Below are 14532 nucleotides of genomic sequence, written 5' to 3'. Positions count from 1 at the left end.
ATTGTTATAGACTGTTTTCACTGCTACCGCACGGAAAGCGGTACCGGACGGCCAAGTCTAGGACCAAAAGGCTCCTCAACAGCTTCTACCCCAAGCCATAAGACTGCTGAACAATTCATAAAATTGCCACCGGACTATTTACATTGACACCCCCCCTGTACACTGCTGCTACTCGCTGTTTGTTTGTTACCTATGTATAGTCACTTTGCCCCCACCTACATGTACAGATTACCTCAACTAGTCTGTACTCCTGCACACTGACTCGGTACCAGTGCCCCCTGTATATAGCCTCGATATTGTTATTCTTATTGTGCTACTTTTTATTACTACTTTTATTTTAGCCTACTTGGTAAACAATTTCTTCTTCTTGAACTGCACTGTTGGTTAATGTCTTGTAACTAAGCATTTCACGGTAAAGTCTACACTTGTAGTATTCGGCGCATGTGGCAAATAAAGTTTGATTTGATTTCATTTGGTTTGTAACAAAAGCCTGCACACTCTGTAGCGCTATAGAGATAGGATTGGTAACCACTGCCATAGATGTTGCATGGCAACCACCGAAAAACAGTACAGAAATCAAAGCCGTCCTGAAGCACAGAGGAAACAACAGAGCTGTGTGCAAACAGTTTCAGGAAGTCTAAAGCTGAACACACCACCACTATGGCTGTTGTTCTCTCCCCTCACCTGCCATTCACTCCCCTTAACAGATCGAATAGGACTGGATATGTGAAAGCAACATGGCAGATACTCCACCTAGCCTACCTGAAAGCTAGGTGGAGATATTCCTTACACCTATCCAATTATCTCAGCTCAGTGATGGGAAGTGAACAAGGGCAGATGGTAGGGAACACCTCTGTGTAACAAGAACCTTAACGACAGTTACAGCTGTACCCTAGCAAAGCCACAGACAGGAAGCAACTTTGGGCTGAGAGAGGAGGGGGAAGAGGTTGATGAGGTGTGGTGACTCACAGGAAGGGCTTCAGCCTTGTCCAGATACACTGCCAAGATGGCTGCCGAGGGGGGGTCAGAAGTCTTACTGGACACCGTCATGCTCTCGTTCCTCTGAAGAACCTGGGGGAGGAGTGGAGAGGAGAGAAGGGGAGAGGCACTCAGCTCTAAGCAATGTTCATTCTGCACATTCCTTCACTACGGGCTCACTGCCAGTGTACAAAGTCACCACAATGTTTAAACATACAAGACAGCCTGAGCATCATATTCCTTTCACATTGACTGAGGGAGGAATATTATGATAGGGAGGATACGGATGCAGACCTGTTCCAGTCGCTCCGTGTTGGGCAGCAAGACCAACCACTCCAGTCTGAAATGGACACGTCCTGACTTGGTTTCTTTCAGGGTGAACCACTGAGAAACAAAGCATAAATATACAGATTGTGATGATAACGTAATGGGGGAAGCATAGACATTACTTCTAAACGGTTGTGAGTCATCTTGTTAAATTGATCTTGTTAAATGTCTAACTTTATCAGACATTCAATAATACAAATAACTCACTTCATCAACCACTTTGGACTTCTTCACGATACCCAAATCTATCTTGGTTCTGGAGGAAAATGGAAAGAGGGAGAGAGACAAATAGAGAAAGAAATAAAAACAGAGAAATCAAGATGGAGAAAAACAAGGAAAGGAGAACCAGTAGTATTTAAGGACAAAAGGATAACACTACATTTAAAACACTAGTAGACTTTATATCCTTCTCCTTTGACTCAGTGGCAGGACTATGAGAGGTGAAAGGTCAGGGGAGTCAGTAAAAAAGTGGCAGTGCAGCACACAGAAACCCATTGGCAGGCAGGCAGGCAGAGAGATGTAGCTACCTCCCCAGAAAGTCATCCTTGTCTGGGTCTTTATCATAAACCTCCACCTCCAGCTCCTGACCTGGTACTTCATGGACTATGACCTGACACACACACATGGACATACACAACACCATGAGAACCAAACACAGGACATGAATGAGGAGACAATGTGGCTGTGTACTGTATATGATTACTCAGTTGGCAGTGGATTTCCCTTAATAGACACACACACACACTAGGGGAATCCCCACTCCGTTACTGGACTAATGCATTCTCTACCAAGTAATGCATTATCTTCCTAAATAAAGGTATGGAAATCAAGACATGCTATTTTCCAACAGTAAATGCAACACTAATATGTGGCAATGACAGTCAATGAAAGAGGAATGAGTGATTTTACAATCCTCCGGCTCCAGGCCCCCTCACCTCATACATCTCTCCCCACTTGGGACAGACAGTGTTGTCCACAACGTGGGAGGTGAAAGTCTGAGGCCCCACCCTACACAGGGCGTATGGGTCAGACAGCCCTGCTATCACCCCCTTCATGTAGTTGTCCTTAGCTGGCAGGTCATCAGCCTCCAAGAGGTGGATACGCACCACACCCTGAGAGACACAGAGAGAGAGAGGGGACACAGAGAGAGAGAGAGGGACACAGAGAGAGAGAGAGGGGACACAGAGAGAGAGGGGGGAGACAGAGAGAGAGAGGGGACACAGAGAGAGAGGAGGGAGACAGAGAGAGAGGGGACACAGAGAGAGAGGGGGGAGACACAGAGAGAGAGGGGACAGAGAGAGAGGGAACAATGGAGTATTTCATGGGGAGGGAGGGAGGGAGAGGAAGACAGTGAGAGGATTCATACTGGTATAAGCTCTATTATGTGTAATGTCTGTATAACTCTGGGTCAGAGTTCATTTATCAAGGAGGTTGGCAGTACGCTCAGATAAGATACATAGAGTCTGTGGTCTGAGTAAATGTGTGTGTTTAAGGAGTGTGTTTGTGGAGAGTTTTTGTGGAGTGTGTTTAAAATATATACACTGCTCAAAAAAATAAAGGGAACACTTAAACAACACAATGTAACTCCAAGTCAATCACACTTCTGTGAAATCAAACTGTCCACTTAGGAAGCAACACTGATTGACAATAAATTTCACATGCTGTTGTGCAAATGGAATAGACAACAGGTGGAAATGATAGGCAATTAGCAAGACACCCCCAATAAAGGAGTGGTTCTGCAGGTGGGGACCACAGACCACTTCTCAGTTCCTATGCTTCCTGGCTGATGTTTTGGTCACTTTTGAATGCTGGCGGTGCTTTCACTCTAGTGGTAGCATGAGACGGAGTCTACAACCCACACAAGTGGCTCAGGTAGTGCAGCTCATCCAGGATGGCACATCAATGCGAGCTGTGGCAAGAAGGTTTGCTGTGTCTGTCAGCGTAGTGTCCAGAGCATGGAGGCGCTACCAGGAGACAGGCCAGTACATCAGGAGACGTGGAGGAGGCCGTAGGAGGGCAACAACCCAGCAGCAGGACCGCTACCTCCGCCTTTGTGCAAGGAGGAGCAGGAGGAGCACTGCCAGAGCCCTGCAAAATGACCTCCAGCAGGCCACAAATGTGCATGTGTCTGCTCAAACGGTCAGAAACATACTCCATGAGGGTGGTATGAGGGCCCGACGTCCACAGGTGGGGGTTGTGCTTACAGCCCAACACCGTGCAGGACGTTTGGCATTTGCCAGAGAACACCAAGATTGGCAAATTCGCCACTGGCGCCCTGTGCTCTTCACAGATGAAAGCAGGTTCACACTGAGCACATGTGACAGACGTGACAGAGTCTGGAGACGCCGTGGAGAACGTTCTGCTGCCTGCAACATCCTCCAGCATGACCGGTTTGGCGGTGGGTCAGTCATGGTGTGGGGTGGCATTTCTTTGGGGGGCCGCACAGCCCTCCATGTGCTCGCCAGAGGTAGCCTGACTGCCATTAGGTACCGAGATGAGATCATCAGACCCCTTGTGAGACCATATGCTGGTGCGGTTGGCCCTGGGTTCCTCCTAATGCAAGACAATGCTGGACCTCATGTGGCTGGAGTGTGTCAGCAGTTCCTGCAAGAGGAAGGCATTGATGCTATGGACTGGCCCGCCTGTTCCCCAGACCTGAATCCAATTGAGCACATCTGGGACATCATGTCTCGCTCCATCCACCAACGCCACGTTGCACCACAGACTGTTCAGGAGTTGGCGGATGCTTTAGTCCAGGTCTGGGAGGAGATCCCTCAGGAGACCATCCGCCACCTCATCAGGAGCATGCCCAGGCGTTGTAGGGAGGTCATACAGGCACGTGGAGGCCACAAACACTACTGAGCCTCATTTTGACTTGTTTTAAGGACATTACATCAAAGTTGGATCAGCCTGTAGTGTGGTTTTCCACTTTAATTTTGAGTGTGACTCCAAATCCAGACCTCCATGGGTTGATAAATTGGATTTCCATTGATTATTTGTGTGTGATTTTGTTGTCAGCACATTCAACTATGTAAAGAAAAAAGTATTTAATAAGATTATTTCATTCATTCAGATCTAGGATGTGTTATTTTAGTGTTCCCTTTATTTTTTTGAGCAGTGTATATACATTCTAGTCGTACTTTATTAAATGCCTTTTAAAAATCAGCTATGAATAACCAGGCCCGGTTTCCCACATTTTTCATAGGGTTCTATTGTTTCCAGTACTTGTCTTATATTATCTCCAATGTATCGTCCATGTAAAAAACCTGTCTGATTAGGATGAATAACATCCGAAAAATACCTTTTTTATTCAATGCGCTTTGCATTTTGCTAGAATTTTTGCATCACAACACTGAAGTGTAAGAGGACTCCAGTTTCTTAAGTGGACTGGATCTTTATATTTTCCACCTGGGTCCTGTTTCAATAATAGTGAAATCAGACCTTCTTGCTGAGCATCTGATGATCAAACATTTTTATAGGAGTGGTTAAAACATGCTAATAACGGACCTCTGAGTACATCAAAAAAGGTCTGATATACCTCAACTGGTATGCCATCCAGCCCTGGAGTTTAAGGCTTTAATTGCATCAAGAAGTTCCTCCTTCGTAATTTGGCCTTCACATTATGTCACACCCTGATCTGTTTACCTGTCCTTGTGCTTGTCTCCACCCCCTCCAGGTGTCACACATCTTCACCATTATCCCCTGGGTATTTATACCTGTGTTTTCTGTCTGTCTGTGCCAGTTCGTCTTGTTTTGTCAAGTCAACCAGAGTGTTACTCCGTGCGCCTGCTTTGTCCTTTTCTCTGTTTTTTGCTAGTCCTCACAGTTTTGACCCAAGCCTGCCTTGACTTTGAACCCGCCTGCCTGACCTCGAGCCTGCCTGCCACTCTGTACCTCCTGGACTCTGACCTTGTTATGATCTTTTGCCTGTCCACGACCATTCTCTTGCCTGCCCCATGGATACTAATAAATATCAGAGACTCGAACCATCTGCCTCCCGTGTCTGCATCTGGGTCTCGCCCTGTGTCCTTATACATTAGTCTTTCTGTAAAACTGTTCATTTTACACTATTAAAACATATGCTTAAAGTATTTTTCTTCCTTTTTGTTTCTGTAGAGTGTTTGTGGAGTGTGTGGTCTCACCCTGGGCAGAGGAGAGCGAAGCTGGGCAACGTGCAGGTCTGCTACCAGGGGAACAGTCAGGCGGTTGGGCAGAACCAGGAAGGAGGCGATGGCGTCCATTATCATAGTGTCAGACATGATGCTGAGAAACACAGAGAGGGAGCACACGACTTCATATATACAGTAAATACGGAAGTACACATACAGTAGTACAGCATTATACAGCCTGGTCAGGCTGCATATCACATCATAGCACAGTGTTGATGGTATCATGTGGTGTAGTGGAGTATAGTTTTGTGTTACAGTGTTATATGAAGTGAATTATCATCACATTACATAGTGACTCCAATTACAGAACACTAACAACAGAGAGAGTCAACCTCACTCACTTCAGACCAGGGATGTCCAGTAAGTTGGTCAATCCAGTCCAGTTGATGTCCAGTTTCTGCAGGACAGGGGTGAGGGGATGAGGGAAAAACAGAGGAGCAAATGTTGGGGTTCAGGACATTCAATACAAAGAGAAAGGGAAGTACGTAAACAAATGGAGGCATGAACAAATAACCGGGAGTGGACGATAGTGGTGTTGGGGGGGAAAGGGGATAGGAAGGGAGAGATAGACAGACTTATGGTAGGTGTGGAGGAAAGAGAGGGATGGTCCCAGGTACCCACCGGCCTGCGGATGAAGAACATGGTGACCGCGCCCACGATGGGGACATCTCCAATTAGAGGCTCTAGAATCACCCTCATCATCCCATGCAGCTGAAAGAGGCAGGAATATGGATACATAAATATAAAACGAATGGCAACAATGATAAAAGGTTTATAATGGGTTTATAAAGGGTTTATACTTTATAGACTGAATTATTTGTTTATATATAAAAACAAAAAGAGATGGCATTTGTAAATGACTAAAACCCTGTTAATTACAGTCTTACGGGTACCTTACTGTAAAGTGTTAATTACAGTCTTACGGGTACCTTACTGTAAAGTGTTAATTACAGTCTTACGGGTACCTTACTGTAAAGTGGGAACAACATCCCTTCATGCCTCTCCTTATTCTCTTTTTTTTGTCAACTAATTCTTTCTCTCCCTATTTTCGATAATATCCCACAGCCGTATCAGAGACTACAGAAGATAAAACATACCTGTATTCCTTTGACTCCTGCTTTGCAGAAATACCTCTTCACCTCCACATTAATCTCAACGTTTCCAACATAGCTGCATGGTAAAAGAGAAGGATACTGTAACACATTGCAATCAATAATGGGTCCTTGTATAACGGATATGATCTTCAATAGCCATTATGTCTCATTTTGGAAGAGAGAGTGAATGGTGCTTTTGAGGCCTGGAGGAAAGTCAAACATGGAAGGGTTGAAGGTCACCTGATGTACACGTCCAGCAGGACTTGTCCCCTCTCATTCTCTGTGTGTGCTTTCACACCCACCACCTTCATGGCCTACAACACACACACAGCAGTTATATACAGAACATAATGTGCACCAAATATAACACTCGTTGTCAAATTACAATTTTAAAATTATAAAAGGTCATTGACCAATATGTCTGAAGTGTCATGTTCACTTCAGTGAGAGTGAAATTAAATCTTGTGCAGTGTTTAAACAGTGTCACTGTGTATCCATATGATGAGACCTGTAAGCAGTGTGTTTTATGGTGAAATGATATCTTACAAGTTACCTTGTCCCCAAAGTCCACCTTGGTGAAGGTGAGGGTCTGGAGGTGAGTGCTGGAGGAACGGATGGAGGGAGCGATGGTCTCCACCAGCAACTTTTCCAGATACTGACCCACAAACGGCCACACCTGCTGCAGAATCTGAGGTGGGGGACAGGGAGAGGAGCAGGGATGATGGTCATAGTTTGTGTAATGCACACCAAGCAATTGCTTTTCAGCAATACTAAATCAGGTTATTACAACATTCTGAGGGAAACACAGATAGACTTGTTCTACCACCTGCTACTTAGGAGTTAACATTTTAAGAGCAAGACCAACTATCTCAAAGGGATACTCGTACACAATCTGTGTATAAGAACTAGGGCAACATGCATGTTTCAGCCTGCAATGCAGACATCTGTCTTTTCCATGATGGCACAGGCATAGATACACATATTCAGGATTCTGGGCCACCCATAGCTGTAGATGTTTTTGTTCCGCCTCCACTGTTTTTATAATATGGTTCCTATAGAAACCCATTCGATCTCTGTAAGATTCTAGGGGGGGTTTCATTTTTGTCTAAAAGCAGCACAAGACTCCTTCCCTGGTGGACAGTGAGTATATACACTGAACAAAAACAGAAACGCAACATCTAAAGTGTTGGTTCCATGTTTCATGAGCTGAAATAAAAGAGCCCAGAAATGTTCCATATGCACAAAAAGCTTTTTTCTCCAAAATGTTGTGCACAAATTTGTTTACATCCCTGTTAGTAAGTATTTCTCCTTTGCCAAGATAATCCACCCACCTGACGCATTTTGAAGACGTCTTGAGACACAGCCTGTCTCTCAAGACACTGAATTATGTCTTGAGACATTTTATTTTGGAATGTTGAACATTTCAAACTCATTTCAAAATGTTGAGCAAACTTCAGTGCGTTGAAGACCTGACTTCGCCACCAGTACACACACCCCTGACAAATTAGGGGGGGGGGGGGGGGGGGTAAAAGAGGTCAAACCATGACGTCAGCGTCAAAGTCAGATCTCTAGAAAGATGCCAGAGTTTCTGACTTGGAATTCAGAGTTGGAGAACTGTTAAACTATTTTTCCCAGCCGGATCTCGTTTTTTTCAGATTTACCAGTTTTCTTCAACGCACTGAAGTTTGCTCAACATTTTGAAATGAGTTTGAAATGTTCAACATTCCAAAATAAAATGTCTCAAGTCGTAGAACTATTTTACATTACTGTCTTGAGACATGTCTTGAAGACACACATAAAATGTCTCAAGACATAATTCAGTGTCTTGAGAGACAGGCTGTGTCTCAAGACGTCTTCAAAATGTGTCTTAATAAGACATGTCTTGAGAACAAAAGTGTCTTGAGACGTCTCAATTGACTCAGAGGGGTTGGGTCAAATGCGGAAGACACATTTCAGTTGAAGGCCTTCAGTTATACAACTGACTAGGTATCCCCCTTTCCCTTTCCAATTGCATGTCACAAGACATCTCAACACAAAGGTGATGGCTGCGTACGTAAATCTAAAGAATGAGTCATCAACAACACTAACAGCAAGGGTTTCTGGCGCCTAGAGGCCAGTAGAGTCTGCTGATGTCCCTGTAGCAAACCCGACTCAAATCTCTGCTTTGTCCGAAAGATAGCGGCTCTCGGACCTCGTGTTCCCAATGTAGCGAACACAATCATTTCAGTCTTGGCTGAGGAGGTCTATTCTTAGCAACACAGCCTGGTTTTGCAGGGCTGGAAGAGAGGACAAATATTGCCATTTGATTGGATTTTATGGGTTTGGCTGGCCCCTCCCCCTTCCTGTGAGTCAACCAGCACTAATACGGAAAGGCTCTGGGCCTGCTGCCTGCTCTCTGCTGCAGGAGAGGATAGATTGCTGCGGCTGCCTAGACACAGTGGCGAGGCTACTGGAGTGGGTGTCCATGTTGTAACATGGTAGTGTAACAGCAGCAGCGCTAGTCTCTCAGACAGCTACCATGCCCCACCAACCATCTATCAACACAGCACCTGGCTTACAGAGACAGGCATGTGTGTTTACTGTGTGTTTAATGGGAGAATTATACATATGGTTTCTCTTTATCCTCTCTAAAGGGCAGCCATCTGTGAGCAGAGAGGATGCCAGATGGAAAGTTCAGTAGGGGGTGATATAGTAGTACCTTATTGAGCCACTCCACCTTCTCCACATCTGGGAAGTTGACCTGTAAGGAATTAGAATATAAATCATTCACATATAGAACAGATTTAGGAATTCAGCAGATGTCTAGTCATTTGCATATGCACTATAAAGTGTAATCTGATCTGACTAGCTTTTCCCAGTGTGTTTGTCTGATTTTGTGTGTTGTAAATTGTGCTACAGCGAAAAAGGAACTGTCAACATCCAAAGTGCAGGAAGTGGAGGTGAGAAAGAAGTACACCACCATCTCAATGCCTTATCTTGTCACTAAACAAAACTATCTTATGGTGTAAACAATTCAAACACCATTCTTCACCCATAGCAGACGAGACTCTCTGCCAAAGGTTATGTTGTGACCAGTAGTTGGGATAGCTCTTTTCTTCCCCTTATCTGTATTCGGAAATAGAGACATTCTCTCTGACTCACTCGCTCCTTAGTCCCAAGAGAAGATATATCGAGAATGGCCTAATATAGAAGCAGCTGAGGAGGCTGCGGAATCATACACAGGGAGAGAGTGAGAGAGAAAAAGAGAGAGCGCATCAAAAGACCACACCTCAATCAATGCATCTAAAATGGCCTTTAAAATCTATACTTAGGGATCAATATGGTCTGCAAGCTTCAGAGCATTACTTTACTGGAACCTTTTGGGAAGAAAGATGAATTATCCACTCAGCTCAGCTGCATGGGGGATGATGGCCTAGGCTACTGTAGCTTGGATACAGTATACCAGCCCCACAAATATTAGGGGCAGTTTGAGCCAGAGATTTTGTCATGTAGATGTAGTAACTGTATAATAATATTGTTCTACCCATGTTCCAAATTATTTTATTTCCTATTAGCGCAGTTATCATTTATATATTTTATATCATTTACATCCGTCTTTAGGATGGGACGTTAAACGGGTGTCCTGACTCTCTGTGATCACTAAAGATCCTATGGCACTTATCATAAGAGTAGGGCTGTTAATCTCGGTGTCCTGGCTAAATTCCCAAACTGTCCCTCATACCATCATCCCTAGTTTACAATTGGCTCATTCATCCCCCTCCTCTCCCCTGTAACTATTCCCCAGGTCGTTGCTGTAAATGAAAATGTGTTCTCAGTCAATTTACCTGGTAAAATAACGGTAAAATAAAATAAATATCAAACTATGGTTTGGGAGAAATTTTTGAGGATCTCTTTGGTCCAGCGATAGGCTATTTTCTGTAACCATGCATGTGCATAGCCTGTTGTGGCATTGAGTGTGAAGATTTTGGAAGACTGGCTGGTGAGGACCATAATAGCCTAACGGGATAGAATCTAGGTGAACCACGTTAACTTATTCAAGTGAGTGACAAACCGTTTTCACACATTTTTCTTACCCAAGCAGGGAGATCCTTTTTACTTTTGAAAATGTTCATGGATGTATATTGTTGCTCGTTGTCATAGAGGTGAATGGCGGACCGCAGACGAGCTTCTTTTGCCTCGCGCGAGTGCCTCCATCCCGTGTAGACCATAAGCCCGAAAACCAAAAAACTGGCGCTAACCCGGTAGTATCCTGCCAGGTACACGGGCAGCAAGGCACCTAGGCACTTGCCAAATGTCCAAAGAACCGATACAGCGTCAAAACCCGGTGGCTTCATTTCTCCGCTATTCGGTGCATTATTAACGGAATGGGCTGACCCAGATGCTTTCTTGGTGGATTCTCCCTGTCCCGAGTCCGGATTTTGCATCCTGGTGTTTTTTATATCTAGGTTCTCACAGAAAAAGTAGTCTAGCTAGTGCAAATTCTTCAATACTTCCTTTCCAACAGAGACTATCTAATGTACAACGCTGTATGCACAACTGTTCTAGAATCTAGCCAATGCCGTTAGCAGAACAGAAATACGCCCAGCCCATGAAGAGAAAAGCCGCAGTCGAATTATGTGTACTCATTCGTGAATGCGCGTGAATGCGCGTGCCTGCCTGCCATTTTTGCAACCTGGTCTCAAAGCATGTCGTATTATTCTGTACGTATGCTATATTTAATTTCGTTGGTATGTATTAATATGTGGGTGTCTATCATCCATTTCGAATGATATGTTACGAATTTAATTCGTATGATATCTTACAAATTGCTTAACAATTCGTGCAATATATTCTGAATTCACTAAATGTGTTGTTGCTAACGTTAGCTAGGTGGCTAGCGCTAATGTTAGCTAGGCTAAGGGTTAGGGTAAGGTTAGGAGTTAGGTTAAAGGGTTAAGGTTTAGGGCAGGGCAGGGGTGTCAAACTCATACCATGGAGGGCGTAGTGCCTCTGTGTTTTGGTCTCTGCTTTCAATAAATACCTACGTGTGGGGAGTTCCTTACTAATTAGTGATCTTAATTCCATAATGAAGTACAAGAGCGAAAACCCACAGACACTCGGCCCTCCGTGGAATGAGTTTGGCACGTGGGTTATGAGTTTGGCAGTGATGTGCAGTTGGCAAACAATTCGTTCTGTGTTCTTGGGGACATTCAAAGTTTTGGTACCTTTCCCCAGATTTGCGTCTCGGAGCTCTATGTACAATTCCTTCGACCTCATGGCTTGGTTTTTGCTCTAACATGCACTGTCATCCGTGGGACCTTATATAGACAGGTGCGTGCCTTTCCAAATCATGTCCAATCAATAGAATTTACCACAGGTTATAAAACATCTCAAGGATGATCAATGGAAACAGGATGCACCAGAGCTCAATTTCAAGTTTCATAGCAAAAGGTCAGAATACTTATGTACTTATTTGGTTTTATTTGTAATAAATTAGCAAACATTTCTAAAAACCTGTTTACGCTTTGTCATTGTGGGGTATTGTGTGTAGATTGAGGAAAACATTTTATTTGATCAATTTTACAATAGGGCTGTAACGTAACAACATATGGAAAAAGTAAAGGGGTCTGAATACATTCCGAATGCACTGTATACCTACATTTTTTTTACTCAAACACCAGCGACCCATTCAAAACCTCTTTGGGTTGTGAACCACTAGTTTAGAATCGCTGATCTAAAGAGTCGCGCAAATAATTAAGTGAACTGTCGCAGTGTGCTGAAGTGCTGAGAAAAGCATTATTAGGAATTGTTTTAATCTGTACAAATGTCTATAAAAAAAATATCCACCCCCAGTCATGTTGTTTTGGTTTGGGAGACTGACAGGCACAACTGCGAGGGGAAATTAACTCAAGGATCCCCCAAAAAACATAGGCCTAGGCCTATGTAACAGGGTTATATTGGTGATTCCCCTTGCCACTTTATTGTTAAGCCAATGGGTTTTTGGTTTTAGTTTTGTCTTGTGTTGACAGACCCACTATTGCAACAGTACACAACACTGTTACCCCTTATGCAGTTGAAGGTACTCGGGGTTGTATTAGGTCAAGGGCAGGAAGACTATTTAAACCAGTGTCGAGACTGATAGAGATTATGAATCAGCAGAAAGTTAGCTCTTGAAGGTTAATGTGTGAATAGAGGGTCAATGGTATTGACATGTTTTATTTGCTTTGTTTTTACATCATTGTGACCATGATTAGAGGTTGCAGGATGGTAATGTGATGGATATGATAAAGTCTCTCATGGTAGTTTATTTTATTACTTGGATGTTTTAAAGTCACTGAGTGTACTTAACATGTAACAGGCATGTTTACCTATGAGGGCTAAAGGGATTGCTCAACCACCTTTCACTCTAATTCTCAAGGAGAATAGTCTAATGACTGGAATATTTAGTGACTGTTTTAAAGCAGGGTCTGCATCCTCAATATACACAGCTTTACCTTTTAGTTTTCTCTATTAGGTAGTATAAAAATATATCTAGAATTTTTTTCTCTCTGGATTATTCTGTACATATGTGGAGTGTCTCTGTACCTGGTATGTTTGCACAGTGCCGTTTTGTATTTGTATTATTTTTCTTTGCAAGTGGAATTCAGTAGGGGGGAGTGTAACAGGGTTATATTGGTGATTCCCCTTGCCACTTTATTGTTATGCCAATGGGGTTTTGGTTTAATTTTTGTCTTGTCTTGCCTTCACCGACTCAACATGGCATCTTATTGGCTGGTTTGAGTAGCTTGCTTACGAGGGAGGATGTTTCAGTTAGAATCGTCCCAGTGAACAAGCACCAAACCAGCGGTAAGTTGTTGGTTGCAAAGCACTGTACGTCAAAAGGGATTTTTATACTCCCAAGTGATGATTTAAATGTACAATTTATATCAATTTGTTTGTAAATGTTATTCGAACATCACACATAAGATGCAGCGGTTTTTGGTGAATGTTGTCCATTTTGTTGTAGAGAATTCCAGCTAATACCAGCTAGCTACTTACTGTGTCTGGTGGGGGGGTTGTATATTTTGTACAGTGCGTGAGTGCAGAGTTGGATGGTGAGCCGTGCATTGCATGACGTGCAATTTTGTGCTGTTCCTATCAGGTACATTGTTAAAGATATTATATTGTAATTGTATTATTTTGGTAACTACATTGCCCAGTGAACAAGCACCAAACCAGCGTGCGTGAGTGCAAAGTTGGATGGTGAGCCGTGCATTGCATGACGTGCAATTTTGTGCTGTTCCTATCAGAATAAAGCTCCATGACTGGTGTTACAAGTTGGAGTTCGTGTCGATGATTGATTGTACACAACGCAAGAAGAGTACTGTTACACCTATTTATTATATTTCTGAGATGCACCCTCCTTTGAAATGGCAAAATGACCCACATCCAATTGGCAATACGGGACAGATAATAAGTTCACACACTAAAGTCCATGCGCTTGTTTATTTTAAACTTGCAGAGTGCGCATTCTTTTCCAATCTCCCATAAAGTCTGTGAGAGCAATATAGGCTGTCAATGACAACGTATCCAATACTGATGCAGAATCAAGAGCTCTTCAATTGTTTTCAATAGCCACGTCAATTTTCTTACCTGAAGGTGGATTGTAGACACCAGTCTATCTTGTTTGGTTTACAAAGGGTGTTACCAAAGATGGTTTAGTATGGTGTTCCTAACCAAGATAGTTAATGCCATAAGTGTAGTGTTGCATTTTCTTTGATGTTTACAAAATACTATTTTCCCCCAAGTGATATATACACTGAGTGTACAAAATATTAAGAACGCCTGCTTGATGTCACTTATTAAATCAGTGTAGATGAAGGGGAGGAGACAGGATAAAGGATTTGTAATCCTTGATACATTGATTGTGTATGTGTGCCATTCAGAGGGTGAATGGGAAAGAAAATATTTAAGTGCCTTTCTAACGGGGTGTAGTAGGTGCCAGG

At 43.4% G+C, this 14532-nt stretch overlaps 1 protein-coding gene across 3 annotated transcripts in view; it reads right to left on the bottom strand.

Moving 5' to 3' along the window:
- LOC106583158 (extended synaptotagmin-1) overlaps positions 1 to 11184 on the bottom strand; it is a 63417-nt gene extending 52233 nt beyond the window's left edge. For 2 of the 3 annotated variants that reach the window (XM_082967517.1, XM_082967518.1), the window contains exons 1-13: positions 10642 to 11182; positions 9267 to 9308; positions 7122 to 7256; positions 6809 to 6882; positions 6572 to 6644; positions 6096 to 6185; positions 5816 to 5871; positions 5448 to 5568; positions 2241 to 2417; positions 1833 to 1915; positions 1513 to 1561; positions 1273 to 1362; positions 970 to 1071 (exon numbers count right to left, since the gene is read on the bottom strand). In XM_082967517.1, the coding sequence (XP_082823643.1) occupies positions 970 to 1071; positions 1273 to 1362; positions 1513 to 1561; positions 1833 to 1915; positions 2241 to 2417; positions 5448 to 5568; positions 5816 to 5871; positions 6096 to 6185; positions 6572 to 6644; positions 6809 to 6882; positions 7122 to 7256; positions 9267 to 9308; positions 10642 to 10992 (1443 nt within the window). In that variant the 5' untranslated portion in view covers positions 10993 to 11182. Of the gene's footprint in view, positions 1 to 969; positions 1072 to 1272; positions 1363 to 1512; positions 1562 to 1832; positions 1916 to 2240; positions 2418 to 5447; positions 5569 to 5815; positions 5872 to 6095; positions 6186 to 6571; positions 6645 to 6808; positions 6883 to 7121; positions 7257 to 9266; positions 9309 to 10641 lie in introns of all 3 variants that reach the window. The other variant, XM_082967519.1, reaches the window with a different exon arrangement.
- Positions 11185 to 14532: the final 3348 nt, after the last annotated feature.

Source organism: Salmo salar, chromosome 22, assembly GCF_965601325.2.
Source record: "Salmo salar chromosome 22, fSalSal1, whole genome shotgun sequence".
Classification (NCBI taxonomy): Eukaryota; Metazoa; Chordata; class Actinopteri; order Salmoniformes; family Salmonidae; genus Salmo; species Salmo salar.
Note: the sequence above shows the minus strand (reverse complement) of the source record. Positions and strands in the feature narration are given on the sequence as shown.